Source organism: Oncorhynchus masou, chromosome 5, assembly GCF_036934945.1.
Source record: "Oncorhynchus masou masou isolate Uvic2021 chromosome 5, UVic_Omas_1.1, whole genome shotgun sequence".
Lineage (NCBI taxonomy): Eukaryota > Metazoa > Chordata > Actinopteri > Salmoniformes > Salmonidae > Oncorhynchus > Oncorhynchus masou.
Genome location: NC_088216.1, coordinates 45,367,677 through 45,387,103, shown reverse-complemented (window position 1 = coordinate 45,387,103; position 19,427 = coordinate 45,367,677). Strand labels below are relative to the sequence as shown.

At 43.0% G+C, this 19,427-nt stretch overlaps 1 protein-coding gene across 1 annotated transcript; it reads left to right on the top strand.

The window, feature by feature from the left end:
- The first annotated feature begins 5,985 nt into the window (after positions 1–5,985).
- Positions 5,986–19,391, top strand: LOC135539662 (hyaluronidase-2-like). The gene is made up of 4 exons (XM_064965691.1): positions 5,986–6,276; positions 9,817–10,786; positions 16,493–16,582; positions 17,222–19,391. The coding sequence occupies exons 2-4, from the start codon at positions 9,833–9,835 to the stop codon at positions 17,612–17,614; spliced, it is 1,437 nt and encodes a 478-aa protein (XP_064821763.1). The 5' UTR covers positions 5,986–6,276; positions 9,817–9,832; the 3' UTR covers positions 17,615–19,391.
- Positions 19,392–19,427: the final 36 nt, after the last annotated feature.

Here is a 19,427-nt window from a genome sequence, read left to right as displayed (position 1 = left end):
GGAGATGAAACAGCGTTGAAGTGTTTTTTTTTATGTCTCTGCACTTTTCCACAAGGCTAGAACAATATTCCAGAGGTTGGGTGAAGGGTTATGCAAAGGTGAAATGGAAAGTTTTGTTTTTTGGTAAGGTTGTGTTCTGAAATTCTGAATCTTTCTGTGGGGGACTTTCGAGAAGCCCTTAAATTCTCTTTGGGATGAAAGTGAACATGAGTGACCTATTTGTTCATGTTGGCTTTTATACAACCATATAGCTTTTTCCCCACACATAATATACACCAAGTGTACAAAGCATTAGAAACCCGGTGTGGTCGTCTGCTGCAATAGTCCATCCGTAACAAGGATCGACGAGTTGTGCGTTCCAAGATGCCGTTCTGCATCATTATTTGTCTATTTGTGGCCCATCTGTTAGGTTGCATGATTTTTGCCATTCTTCTTTGACCTCTCTCATCAACGAGCTGTTTTCGCCACCACAGAACTGCTGCTGACTGGATGTATCACCATTCTCGTTAAACCCTAGACACTGTCGTGTGTGTGACATACTGGATCCAGAGTGCCTGGCACTGACTATCATACCACGCTCGAAGTTGCTTAGTTCACTAGTTTTGCACATTCTAACATTCAATTGAACAGTAACTGAATGCCTCGATGCCTGTCTGCCTGCATGATATAGCAAGCCACGGCCAAGTGACTCACTGTCTGTAGGAGCGATCCATTTTCGTGAACAAGGTGGTGTATCTAAGGTGGTGTATCTAATAAACTGGCCAGTGAGTGTATGTGTGTGTATATGTGTGTGTATATATATATATATATGACATACTGACCAGGTAAATCCAGGTGAACGCTATGATCCCTTATTTATGTCACTTGTTAAATCCACTCGAATCAGTGTAGAGGAAGGGTGTTGATACAGGTTAAATAATGATTTTTATGCCTTGAGACAATTGAGACGTGAATTGTGTATGTGTGTCATTCAGGGGGTGAATAGGCAAGACATAATATTTAAGTGTCTTTGAACTGGGTAGCATAGTAGGTGCCATGTGAACAGGTTTGAGCGTGTCAAGAACTGCAACGCCGCTGGGGTTTTCACACTCAACAGTTTCCCGTGTTTATCAAGATTGGTCTAACACCCAAAGGACATCCAACCAACTTCAAATCAAAATCAAGCTTTATTTATATAGCTCATTTCAGACATGAATGCAACACAATGTGCTTCACAGGAAAAAAACATAAATATACTATGAAAATAAAACAGAAGTATTTACTACATAACAAACACAAGAGGATAAAAAAAGAACGATAAAAACTGAGACTAAAAAAGTACCCTAAGGACAAGTAAAGCCAATCGTGGATTGATTTAAAAACAAATAGAAGAATCTTAAAATGAATTCGAAAACTCACAGACCGTCAGTGCAGAGACTTTAAAACCAGTGTAAAGTGTGCTCTCCGTCTGGTCTTGGTCAATACCCGTGCTGCAGCATTCTGTATGTTTTTCAGTTGACCAATGGCTTTCTTGGGTAGGCCAGACAGGAGATCAGTACAGTAGTCAAGCCTGCTTATAATTTAAAGCATGCATGAGTTTCTCTGTATCAGCCGGAGATAGAAACAGCCACACCGTGGCAATGTTCCTCAGGTGGTCACATTCCTAGCGTGTGATTTGAAATTGAGTTCAGTATCTAAAATGACACCTAGGTTTATTTCCTGGTGTTTTATATATATTACTTGTGAATTCAGATGTGTGGCCAGATTCTCCCTCTGTGCTTTGGCTCCAATAATAAGTACCTCTGTCTTGTCTTGATTTAGCTTGAGGAAGTTGTGAGCCATCACAAGTATTAAAGTATTTAAATCACTAATACAGTCTAATCATTTATCTGCAGAGCTAAAATCCTCTGGTGACACAGAAATGTAAAGTTGTGTAACGTCTGCGCAGCAGTGGAAATCAATGCCGTACTTTCTGATAATGCTGCCAAGGGGTAACATATGTCAACTGAACAGTACTAAAAAAACTATCAACCGTTTAAATAGGTCCTAAACCCATTTAGAACTGGACCAGAGAGGCCAACCCACTTCTACAGTCTTTCCAGAAGGACATCATGGTCACCAGTGTGAGTTAAATCCAACAGTAAAAGGAGAGAGAGCAGTTTGGCATGTGTGTTGGCTCTAATATAATTTACCACTTTAACTAAGGCTATCTCTGCTGAGGTGGGCACCGAAAACCAGATTGGAATAAAAAAATATATACATTTGCTGTTTTTTTGGGGTTGATTTGCCGAAAGAGAGCTGAGCTAAATAATCTAGATTTAATTTCTTCAGAAGGGGTTTTACCATAGCAGTTTTTAGTGCAGTGGGGAAAGGGCCTGTGAACAGAGAGTGAATAAGAATGGCTTTGCACTTCTTTAATTATGCAATTAAAAACTGTTTTGAAGAAGGTGGTGGGGATATGATCAAAAAGGCAGGTAGAAGGTTTAAGTTGTGATATCACTTTCCTGAGCATGTCTGTGTCAACCAGGGAAAATAACTCATGTCCATTTCCCCTGGAGGACATTTTTCTTTCAGTTCAGGGAAAGAAGAAGTACTTCTAGAATCACACTTCTGAGAAGGGAATCATATTTTCTTTCTTTCTGGCGCTCAGATAGCGAGCCACTCCCTTCAGAATGTTTTGTAGTTGTCATTCCACTGAATTTTGTGTCATGTTGCATTTAGTGAATTACCATGACACATTTTGTGGGTGGGACTGGAGCCAACCTAACTGTCAACGAATGTAAACACATCAGGAAATGCAAGGATATTAAAGCAAACGAAAGCCAAAGAAAGACAAGGAGCCATTTGGAAAGACAAGGATTCAAGGAGCCATTTTCCTCTACCTCAATCTCTTATGTCCTCACAGGGCTGTGGTGTTATGGGGATATAGAAGCCAGTTGGTCAAAGGTTAAATTCCCCACGCAGGACAGATGGACAGGAGTCTTTGAACTGGCCCCATCTCGTCTCAGTTTACTTCTTCAGGGGTGGAATTCAAAACTATTACATTTTGCCAAAGTGGAATGCAAACTATGTTGATTGGAGACATCCAGAGGCTCTGCCCAGTTCTATAATGTTAAATATGGTGATGGCAGAGAAAGGGATAATTACTAGCATCACCAGCAGTGAACGTCTGTAACAAGGCAGTCTTGACTCCATTCGTTCTAAATGTATCCATAGAAACTAACTAGAATATGGTGTGATGTCTAGTAGTGCAAGACTAGTACAAAGCTACTGCTAAAACCCACATAAAGTTCAGACTGAACAACCTGTTGAAGATCTGAACTTGATGATAATAATTAACATAGTTAATACCTTGAGTAGTACCCTATTTTTACCGTAACCCATCTCACCCCACTAACTTGCACTAATGATTATTCGCAAGCTGGCTTTGACCTATGGCCTAGGAACTGTTGCTTATGCCCAGTGTATAAAAGCAGCTTTTGTTTCTGCCTACAGTATATAGGGACACACTGAGGACAGGGTCTATCACTCAATGAGAAAGTGACTATTATATAGGGCTCAACACATTGCAGCACAAAGTGGCAATGTTCCTACCATAGAGGCCTTATGTGTCAATAGTCACCCAAAATACCCAACGCAAAGAACAGAATGCACATACATGATCATTTGAATGTACTTTCCACAAAATGTCTACTGCGGATAAAATTGAAGACAATTTTCTGCTGCCTAATACCCTTCATGCTAGACCAAAATGTTATTTTTTGTGTGTGTGTGTGTGTGTGGACTTCAGACGTACCCTTCCCCCCGACGGGTCAGACTGAACTCTATACCCAGATCTAGACAATAGCTGGACAATGGGAGATGCTTGGGGTCGTCCTGCAGTCAGCTGATCAGTGACAAAAACAAAGAAAACCCCTGGCTTCAAAGCTAAACCCTATCATGTACCTTAATGCACAAACACACACGAAACAGATTTTTGTAGGGTTTGTGCCTTTGAGGATTGTCTTGTAATAATTTGTCTTGTAAAATAAGTAGCTCTATGCTTCATAGAATTTATACCTAGTCCAATACCTAGTCCAACAACCTGTCAGTCTACTCATAAAGGAAGGGAAAAATCTGAATTTACTTGTGAGCGTGAGAGGAACGGAAGTGCCTCTTGGTTTGTTTGAGCCCCTGGTGAGAGTGGTATATTTTATTGAATTCATGAGCCTGGGGTCAGGTTGTCAGGGTTATGGGGGAGGGACAGAGGTGGGGTCTGCCAAAGGTTGAAATAAGATGTAAGGCTGTTTTTTCTAACAGAGAGAGAGAGAGAGAGAGAGAGAGAGAGGCATTGCACCTCTGCCTGACCTACTGGCCCATTCAAAGGACTTTCAATGCAGGGGGAACAAAGACACTTAAGCCAATGTTATAAGGGGGAGAGCAACTGGTCTATACTACACATCTAGACCTCTTCGGTAGATTTCAGAGGAAAAGGACTGTAGCCTCTGTTGGGTAAGTGGGAGACAGATTCATTCAACAACTGATTACAGGGTCACATATTTGTCTGCGTTCTTATTTTTTAAAACTCTATTTCTTTCTCTGAATATATTACTTATCATATTATTATAAAAAATGATGTACTCTACTCCTTGAATCAGTTACCCCAGCATGGTTAACAGCTGTATTTCAGACACAGTGAGTGTTATCTGCTATGACAGGAGGCACATCACGTTAATGCCTTTTTAACAATACCACCTACAGGCCTCAATGCGTAAAGTAATTTTAATTAGATAATATGACAATTTCCTCCAACAAGTGTTTTCAGCTTTTTCATATCTGTTTAATGTGTGTGTGTGTGTGTGTGTGTGTGTGTGTGTGTGTGTCAGAGTTAGTGAGTGTCCGTTCTCCCCAATTAAGGTGTCACCAACCTCCTGTGGCACACATCTGTGTCAATAGCTGTCTAGCTGTGGGTGGCATACTATAGCACTGATTGCATTTTGCTAAATGAAAGCAGCAATAACGTAGTGCCTCTCTACTGTAGTGACTTTACTACTACTGTAGGTTAACTCCAGGTGTGTTAGTAGCAACTCCAAACTTTCGCCCCAATTACTGCTCACTCCACAGGGCTTAGAGAGGAGCAAAGAGCAAGGCTTTCAACCATGGACGGTCAGTGCAGACAGATACACATGGCACTGATGTAAAGCAAGCCCCGTTTAAGATACCTTTAGGTATCACAGATCATTTAAAATGGTCTGGTCTTCTGTGTTCCCTATGAATCAAATCAAATCCTGAAATGACATCTGTGAAGAAGCAAACAGAGAGTGAGAAAGAGAGACAGAATTTCCTGCTTTAGGTTTTGATATGCTTGGTCAGCACCCATGGGAGAAGTTTCCCAATCTACGTTTTTTTGAATCTGCCAGGTGAGTCAGCACAGAGTCAGTGGTTCCAACTCTTCAGGAACAGCAGCTATGTCCACAGCAAACTCAAAGGCAGCTGACATCATACTTTCTAGGGGTTGAACCGTGGATGAAAGGATGTCGTTACACAGCTGTACGCTTTATTGCAGTTTCCTGAAATGTTGGAACGGGTAGCTATGATCACATAGCTTTTCAGTTCCCTCCCAGAAAATGATCAGTAAGGCCTACAATATTGTGATTGAATTATAACACACACACAGACTAACAAGCCATCTACCGCCAATAATGTTTTTATGCTCGTTTAGAGTGGACATCCACATTACTGTAATGTGATGCTGGTATTATTAGGCCAGCTAGTAGTCGTTGTACAGTAGTTCAGCTCAAGCAGTGCCAGTAATATCCCTTCCTCAGCGAAATTGGAAGACTACACCACTATTGAAATTTAAGGGGTGTAATCGGAAGCAAATATCAAACCAAAAACGAAACACAAAGACATTAGTATTGCTTTAACATACACATTTCACCCCCCATTCATTAGACCACTGACATAGATGTTTTATTGATCAGTAAGACAAAGTAGCCTAAACATTGACGTCAATTTCGAAACGTATCGCCCATTTCCCGTAGAATAGAACGAGCAGTGCTGAACTCGTAGCACCTCGGAATACTTCTTCTACTTGGAAGTTGGAACTGGGCTCAATGCCGAACATTTAGTGACGTAGGCCACGTAGGATTTTGCACGAAATATAATATGTTGTCAGCAAGAAAACTGCTGGAACATTTCCATCGGAATTATATGTTTACCAGGAACTCGGCAGAGTCGTCTATCTCGTTTTTTGTTTGAAACCACACGAGTGGAATAAACCGGTGTCCTGGGACCTGAGAGAGTCGAGTGCTACAGGTCAGAATCACTTGGTCAACTAAGTGTGGCTACATTTCGATTGAGTAGTGTGATATTATTGCCCAGTTCGTAAACTGTATCATACACTAACGTTCTATTGTGTTTGGCTACAATGTAGTAATACGTAAACGCAGGACTGTGAAACTAGCTCTTGCTAACTTTTGTCGGCGTTTACCGCTACAACGTGTGCTCGAATGCGTATGTGGTAAATGTCGTATTCATATAACGTTAACGTGAATTACTTCACAAGCGTATTCGTTTAATGATAATTATTCACACAAATCACATTGTGGTTAACTGGCGAGCTGGTTTGGTTTTTACATTTGAGTGTATTGTTCTATTCGGATCGCGTCAAAGGCAGCAGACATTGACACCAAAAACTTGAATTGCATTCAGTTCTACGTCCGGCAGAAATGAGCGTTTGGATCATAAAAGTTTCTTCTCGCGACCTCTAGGCCTACAAGCCAGTGTTGAATAAAATTATATTTTTGACTTTACCGGTTTTCCATGTGGCTGGGTTTTTTCATGTAGGAATGTGAGACAATATAGCCATATGAAAGTATAATTACCAACTTTTCAAAGCGTTTGTAGTGCATCCAGAGTTCGATCACGTCGCTCTGGATAAGAGCGTCTGCCAAATGACTTAAATGTAAATGTAAATCATGCTCACAAGACAAAAAAAAAAGCATGCATACATGCCAATAAAATGGTTGTGCATGCTTCATGTGATAGAAATCTGAGCACACTAAAGGCACTTAAACGTTTATTTAATTATACTTTCATGGAGTGTATATATTGTCTTACATTCCTACCTGCAAAAGGGACAACCGGTATGGTAAGTTAAAATATCATTTTTATCAACCATTTTGGCTTGTAGGAGGCAATTTTCCAAACAAATGTACGGAATTAATCTGACTGTGAACCAAATGTATCAGTCTGATTGCCAGGCAAGGTCAAATGCAGTCATCAGTATTTGTCTACATGGACAGGAATAAGATATATCCCCATGCATTGTCAGTCAGTTTTGTGTCTGTCTCTTTGCCTATGTGTTTATTTGAGTCATTTTAATGTAGACCTACTAGGGCTGCCCCCCCCCCCAAAATAAAACATATTGTTGGACTGAAAGTCGTCTATAATTAAATATTTTTAACGTGTATTTTTCCATATAGACACAACCTATGTGTTTCAATAAAATAAATGATATGCATTGAGCTTGTCTGATGCTTTAAGATTACCATTTGATGAATAAGACCAATTCCTTAAGAGGGTGCCAGAGATCCAGATAACCTAAATAAAAAAACTTAACCTGACCCAACCTCCTCCTAGCTTTTGCAGACTGCCATTACTCTCCTGAAGTTGCTGATGATAGGCTACATGAGGTGGCAACCTTTTCGTGAAACAGTTTAATTTAATTTGTAATAACATCTCCATATCTCAAAATCATTGTAATGTGGTTCATCAAAATTCTATCTAAATGAAAATGATACTAACCTAAAAAGTTACTTCCATTGCCAACTATGTAAAAATAGCCTAAATAAAGCCAACAAATAAAAACATTGCAGCCTGCAGGTAGAAAATATATATATCCTAAAAATAAATATCTTATACATCACATTGGCTACACATGGCCTGTCTGCAGCATACATGAAACATTGTATTAACTTGGGTCAGGCACGAAACTTGTGCTAGCAAACTTGAAACATTTGTATAAAATATTCTGGGCCCTCAGTTTCCAGCGGCAGTGAGCTCGTGACAGACAAAGCTGTAGGCTATTTTCACAAGGGATAAGAATCAGTGCTTGACTTGGGCAGGAGCTAACCGGAGCTGAGTACCGGCACCGCACATTTTCTCCTGCTTGAGCTCCTGTTCCTCTTATTAGCTCAAAAGTATTGTAGAGCTCATACATCTAAATATAAACAGTACCAGTACCCAAAATGACAACTGGAACCTATTTCAGTCCAAGTCCAGCACTGATGAGAAGTAATCAGGTAGACCTATTTTATGATGTTTCCATTGGATCAGAGCATTACATTTATCCCTTTCACGGTTAGAACCAAAAATCTCAAATTTGGACTCATCAGATTAAAGGACAGATTTCCATTGGTCTAATGTCCATTGCTCGTGTCTCTTGACCCAAGCAAGTCTCTTCTTCTAATTGGTGTCCTTTAGTAGTGGTTTCTATGCAGCAATTTGACCATGAAGGCCTGATTCGTGTAGTCTCCTCTGAACAGTTAATGTTGAGATGTCTGAACTCTGAAGCATCTATTTAGGCTGCAATTTCTGAGGCTGGTAACTAATGAACTTGTCCTCTGCAGCAGAGGTAACTCTGGGTCTTCCTTTCCTGTGGCGGTCCTCATGAGAGCCAGTTTCATCATAGTGCTTGGTGGTTTTTGCGACTGCACTTGAAGAAATGTTCAAAGTTCTTGAAATGTTCAGGATTGACTGACCTTCATGTCTTAAAGTAATGATGGACTGTTGTTTTTCTTTGCTTATTTGAGCTGTTCTTGCAATAATATGGACTTGGATCTTTTACCAAATAGGGCTACCTACTGTATACCCCCCTACCCTGTCACAACACAACTGATTGGCTCAAACGCATTAAGGAAAAAATGCCACAAATTAACAAGTCACACCTGTTAATTGAAATGCATTCCAGGTGACTACCTCATGAAGCTGGTTGAGAGAATGCCAAGTGCGCAAAAATGTCAAAGGCAAAGGGTTGCTACTTTGAAGAAGGCTTTATACCCTGTCGAAACTCTTTGTTTTGGTTACTACATGTTTCCATATGTGTTATTTCATAGTTTTGATGTCTTCACTATTATTCTACAATGTAGAAAGTAGTAAAAATAAAGAAACACTTGAATGAGTAGGTGTGTCCAGACATATATATATATATATTCACCAAGCGTTGGATTGTTCACCCACTAATGGGGAACGTGAGCTGGGATTAGACCGTCGTGAGACAGGTTAGTTTTACCCTACTGATGATGTGTTGTTGCAATAGTAATCCTGCTATATATATGTATGTGTGTATATATATATATATGTGTGTGTATATATATATGTGTGTATATATATATGTTACTGCTTGACTAAAGCAATCTTGGTCAACCAACAGCCTAACGACTAATTGGGGTCAGCCCTAAGGCTTACATTACCTTTAATCAATCAATGTTAGTAGAGTACCAAAATGTAATTTTAAATGTCCCTCTATCTTACATGTTATTATACCCTGTCATGTTGGATGGTAATTTCCAGTATATGTGTGCCTATCAGTGTGTGAAAGAAAATGTTGATTTGCTGTCGATAACACACCCACTCTTGCTCAAGGGTAATTATTACACAACACAGTGAGAAATTGTTTTTGTGAGGGCACCTAAGAGACAGTACACAGTAACTAAACATACCCTTTCATTCAGCAATAGCTTACTTTGGATCAAGGCCACATTTATATAGTCTACACAGAGAAACTAACTGGAGAGACTGATTCCGTTGGCTGTGTTTTTAAAGATCTGCATTGTCATTGTGTCTCTCTTCCAGGGCAGAGAAGGTGGTCATGGGGTTAGCGCTTCACACTCTCCTGGCCCTGACTGGCCAGCTTCCCTGGCTGCTGCTCCTGGCTCTGCTCGTTCCCAGGAATGTCCTCCGAGCTGAAGAGCTGAAGCCCACTAGATGGCCCCTGTTCTCCCAGAAGCCTTTGCTCCTCGCCTGGAATGCCCCAACGGAGGACTGTGGCCCCCGGCACGGTGTGCATTTCCCGTTGGAGCAGTTCCAGATCGTAGCTTCGCCCAACGAGGGCTTCGTCAGACAGAACCTCACCATCTTCTATAAGGACCGGTTAGGGCTGTACCCCTATTACGAGCGTGACGGCACCGCGGTGAACGGTGGAATCCCTCAGGCCGCCAGTCTCACGCAACACCAGGAGAAGATGCCCGAAGGTGTGCACAAATACATACGTGAACCAAACGCCAAAGGCCTCGCCGTAATTGATTGGGAGGAGTGGCGTCCGCTGTGGATCCGCAACTGGGACGTCAAGAACGTGTACCGGGACCAATCCCGGAAACTAGTGGCCAAGAAAAACCCGGATTGGCCCCCGGAGCGAGTGGGGAAAGTGGCTCAACAGGAGTTTGAGCTGTCGGCCCGAAAGTTCATGCTGGAGACCCTCAGGCTGGCCAAGAGCCTGCGGCCTAACCAACTGTGGGGGTTCTACCTGTTCCCAGACTGCTACAACCACGACTACCGGAGCGGCCTGAAGAACTACACAGGCCGCTGCCCTGATGTGGATGTGGCCCGTAATGACCAGCTTACCTGGCTGTGGACTGAGAGCACGGCTCTGTTCCCTTCCGTCTACATGGGCACGGTGCTGCGCTCCACCACGTTCGGGCGCCAGTTTGTCCGGAACCGGGTGAAGGAGGGGATGCGGCTGGCTTCAGCGGGCGACGGAGTTGCACGGCCCGTTTTCGTCTACACCCGGCCTACGTATGCCAATGAGCTGACTCCGCTGACTGAGGTGAGGGCCAACGTCGTTTAATTCTGTACCTATAGATATTAGGCTACTCACCACAACAGTAGCTTGTGCTGTGCAGAAACCTGATATCACTGTTATTGTTATTCCAGTAAGAAGTCAGCCAGGCGCACAGTAGCTTTTGACAATCTCAGCGGACTGTTACTATAGCTGCCTTTCTCAGTTTATTCTTCTGTGGGTTTTATGGCGGACTACAACCCAAAAAGGTATATTGCCGCAACCAACTGGACAGATTGAAAACAAAAAACGAGGTACAAAGCAAATCCATATGTTATAGTTTCCCTAACTTAATCCACCCCCCCAAAAATAGTACATTGACATAAACAAAACTCCCACTTCTTCCTTCTTTCAAATCTCCAGATCTTCCTTCTCGGGTTCTAGGGCCTGAGAGGGTGGTACGGCTTGTGCCAATATTCCATGGAACTCCACCGCATCCACAATATCTATCTTCCTGGACCTACCATAGCTATAAAGGCCACAAAATCCACCTTCTTAACCTTTTAAAATATCTGGGTCCTGTTGGTGAAAGGCAACCCCTGCAGCCTGCATTGAAGGCCTATCCACCACCATGGACTCTTCAGGAGCACCATTCAAACCATTAACAGCTGCTGCATATGAAATGCTCTGGACAGCCCTGCATTTGGACACCTCATTCTCTTTCACCCTTGTCAGGCAATTGAAATATGTAGCTTCATGGTTCCCACCACAGTTGCAACATGTCACATTTTCCTCACTTTTAAAAAGCACGATATGATCTTTTCCACAACTTGGACATTTCGGGCTTCTCCCTTCTGCAAAAACTTGAAACATGTCCAAAAGCTTTACAATGATCACACTGCATTGGTCTTGGGATAAATGCTCTGACTGGCTGTAGTTTGTACATCCCAACTGCAGGGAGAAACTCCAAATAACGTAACTGCCATATAGACTGTTAATTTTTTCACCATTCACCACACGATTCATCCGACGTGCATCAAGCACTCCAGGGATATAACCCCACGAGACGCCAGCTATAGCCCCCTTAAGGGGTGCCCTGTTCCGAAGGGACACTTCCAACTTATCAAATCGGGTGAGGCGCAACGAACGTTCCTTTCTGATCCGCAGAAGCACAAAAAATCGAAAACAAGCCTGCCTCTCGTGAACCTCACAGCCTTCACTTTACCCATCACTCTCTCCACCAGTTTGGATAGCTCAAATGGTTTCTTCAAGATTGGTACTCTGCTCAACTGCTCCTCATTAACAAACCGTGCTCCTACAAGATACGAAGGGACATTCTCATCACTGTACATTACTTTGCTCCGTTTTCCATTCTTTTGGACAATACTCCAATTCTCCTTGATTTTACCGCCGTTAGATTCAGAATCCACTTAATCGTCCGCTTCCGCCATCTTTTTCCAGCCTGTTCGAGTCCGCTTTCTTCGTCAATAAAAAGATGCACTTAGAAGCCACCCTTAGCATCTCTGGTCTTCTGCAGCTCAATGCATTTTCTTAGTTTAGTGAGTGTGTGTGTGTGAGACTGCATGGCTGCGTTTACACAATTCTGATATTTTTTTTCACTAATTGGTCTTGACCAATTTAATTTTTATTTTACCTTTATTTAACCAGGCAAGTCAGTTAAGAACAAATTCTTATTTTCAATGACGGCCTAGGAACAGTGGGTTAACTGCCTGTTCAGGGGCAGAAACGGCAGGTAACCCACTGTTCCTAGGCCATCATTGAAAATAAGAATTTGTTCTGAACTGCCTGTTCAGATCAGCTCCGAAAAAGATTGGATGTGGAAAGATCAGATGTGATTGGTCAAAAGACCAATTAGTGAAAAAAATATCAGAATTGTATAAACGCAGCCATGCAGTCTTTTCTCTGTATATATCAATGATGTTGCTCTTGCTGCGGGCGATTCCCTGATCCACCTCTACGCAGACGACACCATTCTGTATACTTCTCGCCCTTCCTTGGACACTGTGCTATCTAACCTCCAAACCAGCTTCAATGCCATACAACAGTCCTTCCGTGGCCTCCAACTGCTCTTACACGCTCGTAAAACCAAATGCATGCTTTTCAACTGTTCGCAGACTCATATCAAACATCTCCAATCCAAAATCAAATCTAGAGCCGGCTTTCTATTTCGCAACAAAGCCTCCTTCACTCACGCCGCAAAACTTACCCTAGTAAAACTGACTATCCTACCGATCCTCGACTTCAGCGATGTCATCTACAAAATGGCTTCCAATACTCTACACAGCAAACTGGATGCAGTTTATCACAGTGCCATCCGTTTTGTTACTAAAGCACCTTATACCACCCACCACTGTAACCTGTATGCTCTCGTCGGCTGGCCATCGCTACATGTTCGTCTCCAGACCCACTGGCTCCAGGTCATCTACAAGTCTATGCTAGGTAAAGCTCCGCCTTATCTCAGTTCACTGGTCACGGTGGCAACACCCACCCATAGCACGCGCTCCAGCAGGTGTATCTCACTGATCATCCCTAAAGCCAAAACCTCATTTGGCCGCCTTTTCTTCCAGTTCTCTGCTGCCTGCGACTGGAACGAATTGCAAAAATCTCTGAAGTTGGAGACTTTTATCTCCCTCACCAACTTGAAACCGATCGCTGCAGCTGTACATAGTCCATCTGTATATAGCCCACACAATTTACCTACCTCATCCCCATACTGTTTTTATTTTATTTACTTTTCTGCTCTTTTGCACACCAGTATCTCTACCTGCACATGTTCATCTGATAATTTATCACTCCAGTGTAAATCTGCTAAATTGTAATTATTCACTCCCATGGCCTATTTAATGCCAACCTCCTCATGCCTTTTGCACACAATGTATATAGATTCTTTTTTTTCTACTATGTTATTGACTTGTTTATTGTTTACTCCATGTGTAACTCTGTGTTGTTGTCTGTTCACACTGCTATGCTTTATCTTGGCCAGGTCGCAGTTACAAATGAGAACTTGTTCTCAACTAGCCTACCTGGTTAAATAAAGGTGGTATAAAATAAGTGTGTGGGGGTGGTGGTGGTGGGGGGAGGGGGTCAGAATAGGGCTGCCTGTGTAGATGCAGCCAATCACGTTTCCACAAGAGCATCAGTGTGCGGTCTTTCTGAGCGACGTGGATAATCACAGACCGGTTCCTTCTGGTCTTGCATAGCACTGTGTTACTCTTGACAGGGCCTAAAAATCTAACGATCCATCATCAAAATGCTCTCCGGTTTTTAAACAGGGTTGATGAGAGGAGCCTCCCTATGAGATGTCAAGACCACATACAGTGTTAAAGGCTTTATACCCTGTTGAAACGTTGGTTATAAAATGACTGCATCTGCGCTCCTAGAATGTGCCGCTCTCCTTTTTTCTTTTTTTTTTTAAAGCCCATGGCTTACATAATGTCAGGTGCTAAATATAGAACTCACACACTCGTGTCCAGCAACAGAGTCGCCTGTGTTTCCCCAGAAACCTACATATGTCTGTCTGTCTGCGGTTTCTACACCAAATATCATTACCCATTGCCAACTTTCCAATAACACACACGTGCAGATAGCGGGTGTGCGTGCACATAGCGGCGCACAAAATACTGTCTCAAGCAACTGATTCTTACCCAAACTAGAGTCACAAATGAATTGATAGGCTTCTAGACTTTTAATAGTTGTTAGCTGTTATACTGTACATGGAAACAGAACTGAAAAATGACTGGTAGCAGGATTATACACAGTGTACAAAACATTAATAACACCTTCCTAATATTGAGTTGCATCCTATTTTGCCCTCAGAACAGCCTCAATTTGTCAGGCATGGACTCTACAAGGTGTCAAGCACTTCACAGGGATGCTGGCCCATGTTGACTCCAATGCTACCCACAGTTGTGTCAAGTTGGCTGGATGTCCTTGGAGTAGTGGACCATTCTTTTTAATTTTTTAATTTTTTAAATTTTACCTTTTATTTTACTAGGCAAGTCAGTTAAGAACAAATTCCTATTTTCAATGACGGCCTAGGAACAGTGGGTTTAACTGCCTGTTCAGGGGCAGAACGACAGATTTGTGCCTTGTCAGCTCAGGGATTCGAACTTGCAACCTTTTGGTTACTAGTTCAACGCTCTAACCACTAGGCTACCATGCCTACCCTTGATACACACAGGAAACTGTTGAGCGTGAAAAACCCGGCAGCGTTGCAGTTCATGACACACTCAAACCGTTGCGCCATGCACCTACTACAATACCCCATTCAAAGGCAGTTAAAAAAAAACTGCCCATTCACCCTCTGAATGGCACACATACACAGTCCATGTCTCAATTGCCTCAAGGCTTAAAAATCCTTCTTCAACTACACTGATTTGAAGTGGATTTAACAAGTAACATAAGGGATCATAGCTTTCACCTGGTCAGTCTGTCATGCTCCTAATGTTTTGTACACTGTGTATATACATGTAATAGTGACCAGTAGCAGGATACATAGATACTAATGGCAATCGATGAACAACAGCGTAGTGGTAGTAATAAATCAAATCAATAATCATTTTAGCAGCAGCGGAGGTGGGGGAGGAGCAGTAGTTGGTGAGGGGGAGCAGTAGTTGTTAGGCGTTCAACAGTGTTATGGCCAGGAGATAGAAGCTGTTTAGGAGTCTGTTGGTTTGAGCCTTGATGCACCGGTACCACCTGCCAGGCTATGGAGAACAGTCCATGTCTCAGGTGGCTGGAGTCTTTTGGCAATTTTTGTGTCTGGTGGTGATGTTGGAGAGGTTGGTACTAGTGTGTCTATCTGACTGGATGAATGGGGTGCTGTCAGGCAGCCGGGGCGTCAGTGTTTACTTTCCCACTGGACCACTCTTCACACAGACACACTGGATGGGAGACGGACCGAGAAGTTTTTTTTGCGTGTCGGAATATTCTGAATGAATAAGGCGTCATGGTTAGCCTACAGGCCTGTCGACTCCATGCTTAATTTCTTCGTTGGAGTGTGTCTGAACTGACGACCCCATGATATAATTGCCCTAGACCTCTCCATGTTGAACGAGTGTGTCGGCGCGAAAGAATGTGTGTGGGAGAGTGACACATCTGGTGTCTGTGTTTTTAAATCCGGGTGTCTTGAGAATAGATTGGATGATTCAGAATGTCGAGTATAATGTGAATGCGTCTCATATGGCACCCTATTCCTTAGTGCACTACTGTTGACCAGAGCTCTTTTTTTATTTAACTAGGCAAGTCCGTTAAGAACAAATACTTATTTACAATGACTGCCTTGTTCAGGGGCAGAACGACAGATATTTACCTTGTCAGCTCGGGGATTCGCTCCAGCAACCTTTCGGTTACTGGCCCAACTCTCTAACCACTAGGCGACCTGCTGACCAGCTCTATGGGTCAAAAGTAGTGCACTTTGAAGGGAACAGGAGTGCCATTTGGGACGCAGACGTGAACTATAAAGGGCGCGGGTGAGCTCAGCTGGTCAGTGTTAACTAAATGATGACATGTTCCTGTTCATAGAGGGCAGGGTGTTTGTTTCAGATTGATTACGTTCAACGTCATAGTGGTCAGCCACTGACTAAACTACAAATCACCTTACGTTATGAATGATCACTCATTTATGATTTGTAGATCTGTCAGTCTGTGGTCGCTGGCTGCAATGTAGTCGATCTCAAACGTGGCCAGTGTGTTCATAATGTGCTGCCGGACTGAGTGTGTGTGTTTCTGCAGACAGACCTGGTGTCCACCATTGGGGAGAGTGTAGCCCTGGGAGCAGCTGGGGTCATCGTCTGGGGAGATCATACCTACGCCAGCAGCAAAGTGAGTGTTCTCCTTCAAGAGCTATTTTGATCACGAATAGATTATCCATAGTCTAGTTTGTCATCAATCTGGTGTTCGCCTCTGTAACGTACCTACAGCAGCAGCAATGTGAGTGTTCTCCCTGAAAATTCCCTATTTCCTTATAAAGTGACTCAAACTATTCATTATCTATGAATGACACCATTTTGTGTGCTTCCCAAATGACACCCTATTTCCTACATAGTGCACTACTTTTTGACCAACGCCCTGTAGGGAAATAGGGTTCCATTTGGGGGACACCCCTATTTGACAATTCATAGATTATGCATGATGATTTTGAGTCATCAGTCTGGGGTGTATTCATTAGTCGCAGGAACCAAACTGAAGCCAACAGCGAAAACAACAAAACTGTGAGGGACCTACATGTATTTTTTTCAATTGAATCAGGTTTTTGTTGCAAAACGTTTTCTGTTCGGAGTCAACAATTTCCATTGTAAAACGTTTTGCAACAGACAACGGAATCTGACTAATGAATACACCCCTGGTGTTCCCCTCTGGAACAACTATATCCTGTCCGTCTATCCACAATTTAAATGTTAACATGTGTTTGTCCATTCTGAGTCTGCACCCGTGTTTCACTCTCTCGCTCTCCTCCCTCAGGCCAGCTGCTCCAGTCTGAATGACTACCTACGCGGTCCGCTTGGACGGTACCTGCTTAACGTCTCTACGGCAGCAGAATTGTGCAGCCAGCAGCTGTGCACCTCCCATGGCCGCTGCCTCCGCACGCTCTCAGACACTGACGCCTACCTGCACCTCAACCCCCTCACCCACAGCATCAGTGTTCAGGGGGGAAAGCTGAAGGTGACCGGTCAGCTAGATCAGGGGGAGCTGGCTAGGTACAGGCAACACTTCCAGTGCCAGTGCTACAGCGGGTACAAAGGCGAGGGCTGTGCCCAGAGAGAGCTGGGGAAGAGTGCTGCCGCCCCTGTCTGGGGAGTCTGGTCTGTGCTGACCCTGTTGCTCCCTCTGGGGCTTCTCACTCTGCTCCACTGAGGGAGGCGAGCCGGAGCTGACTACGTGCAATATGGGGGGAAACAACCATACCTTGGTCCTGGCCTCTGCTGGGCCTCGGGGATTCCTGGTAGGGGATGGGCTCTAGCTGCTCTGTGGGACTGATCCATATGGAGAAGAGGACATGGTAGTGTCATCTGTCAACAGGGTGAAGGAGGGGACTGAAGATGCTCCTCAGTATCCTTCCGTTACCCACGCAAGCTAAAGGGACAGCATGTGAAGTGGGAAAACAATAGGCCTTCTATTTTTGACTTGATGTTTTTATTGTGAGTGCTGTGAGGTAGAAAGGAAGGTCTATGCTGGACTGGTCTATCCCTCCCTTCACCAGAGCTGGAAGACATCTAGAGCTAGCAGCCAGAACTAGAACTAAGATGTCTGTAATGTGTATGAATGGTGACCTCAGCTGTATATTGAGTGCGTCTGTGTGAAGTGTTTCATTTAGAGGTTGTAAGGTTACTACGGGCGGCAGGTATCCTAAAGGTTTCTAGATCGACTCCCCGAACTAGGTAAAGGTAAAAGGTTCAAAGCCGTCGTTCTGCCCCTGAACAAGGCAGTTAACCCACTGTTCCTAGGCCGTCATTGAAAATAAGAATTTGTTCTTAACTGACTTGCCTAGTTAAATAAAAAAAAATATAAAAACTAGTAAGGTTACGACTAGTGAGACTAGTTTGTTAGAATGTTCCTCTCTCTCTCTCGCCTTTTGTGGAACTGAGGGAATTGAGAAACCTCAACAGAAACTAACGCACCACACAACAAGAATGCTACTTTTTGACGGAGACTGTTCCACTGTGAAGCTTTTGTGCAAAGAGACCGGCGCTGTGCTTGGATAGTCCTATCTCTCGGCTAGACGGCTATACCTTCACCCAGCTCTGATCTAGCAGAACTGCAGATAGGACAAGGAAAAACGCATCTTTTTGTAACAATCTCTTTTTCTACGGCCTTATTTTTTTAAAGTCTAATGTTGTGGTGGAAAATAACTGGAATATTTAGAACGGACTCTCGAATATTCATGAGCTTCAGTGAGGCTTAGCATTGTGGCAAAGAATTTCTTTCATCTATATAGCTTGTCTTTCTGTGTCACGCGCACTGCTTTTGCAACATTTTAATCACATTAGCAAGACTCATCTAATCATCTTCAATTCATATTTTTAGCCAACCTGTTCTTTGACATTTGTGAACAGACATCGGCACAGATGACACGGTATGCCAGTGTGAAGTGCCTTTTCAAAAAGTGTGTTTGGCCTAACATGTCTGTCATCCTTATTCTGGTGCCTCTACCATCTATCTTTTGTAGATGTTATTTGAGGGTCTGTGAGGATTGCAAACCAAAACTGAAAGCACTGTTTGCTCATTTTGCCATTTGTTTCTACTCTATTCTTCCTTCTGTTGCCTGAAACCATAATTCCTTCGAAAATGGCTCTGGCCTCTCGTGCGTGGTTTTTATCTAGAAGGAATACAGCTTTTGTCAATTAACTTTTTGTAACAGGTTTAGGATAACTTACACAGCAGGTTAGGAGTATTAGGTGGGTTTGCTGAAATGCACAAAAAAAATCTACTTTGACATCAATTTCACAAGCTGTATCCCAGCTAGACATGACCCCCTGGGTGCTTTTTCAGGGGACCAGTCAGACCTCCAGGGGGCTCTGTGTTGGTAATCTCCACTGCTCTTATTTATGTCAACATGCTTCTCATTTACTGTCACATGTGGATTGGATGTAATTAGTAGTTATTTACATTAAACTTGAAATATAAAAAGGTTCTCAATGAATTTGAATTTATGTTCTGTCATTATTTA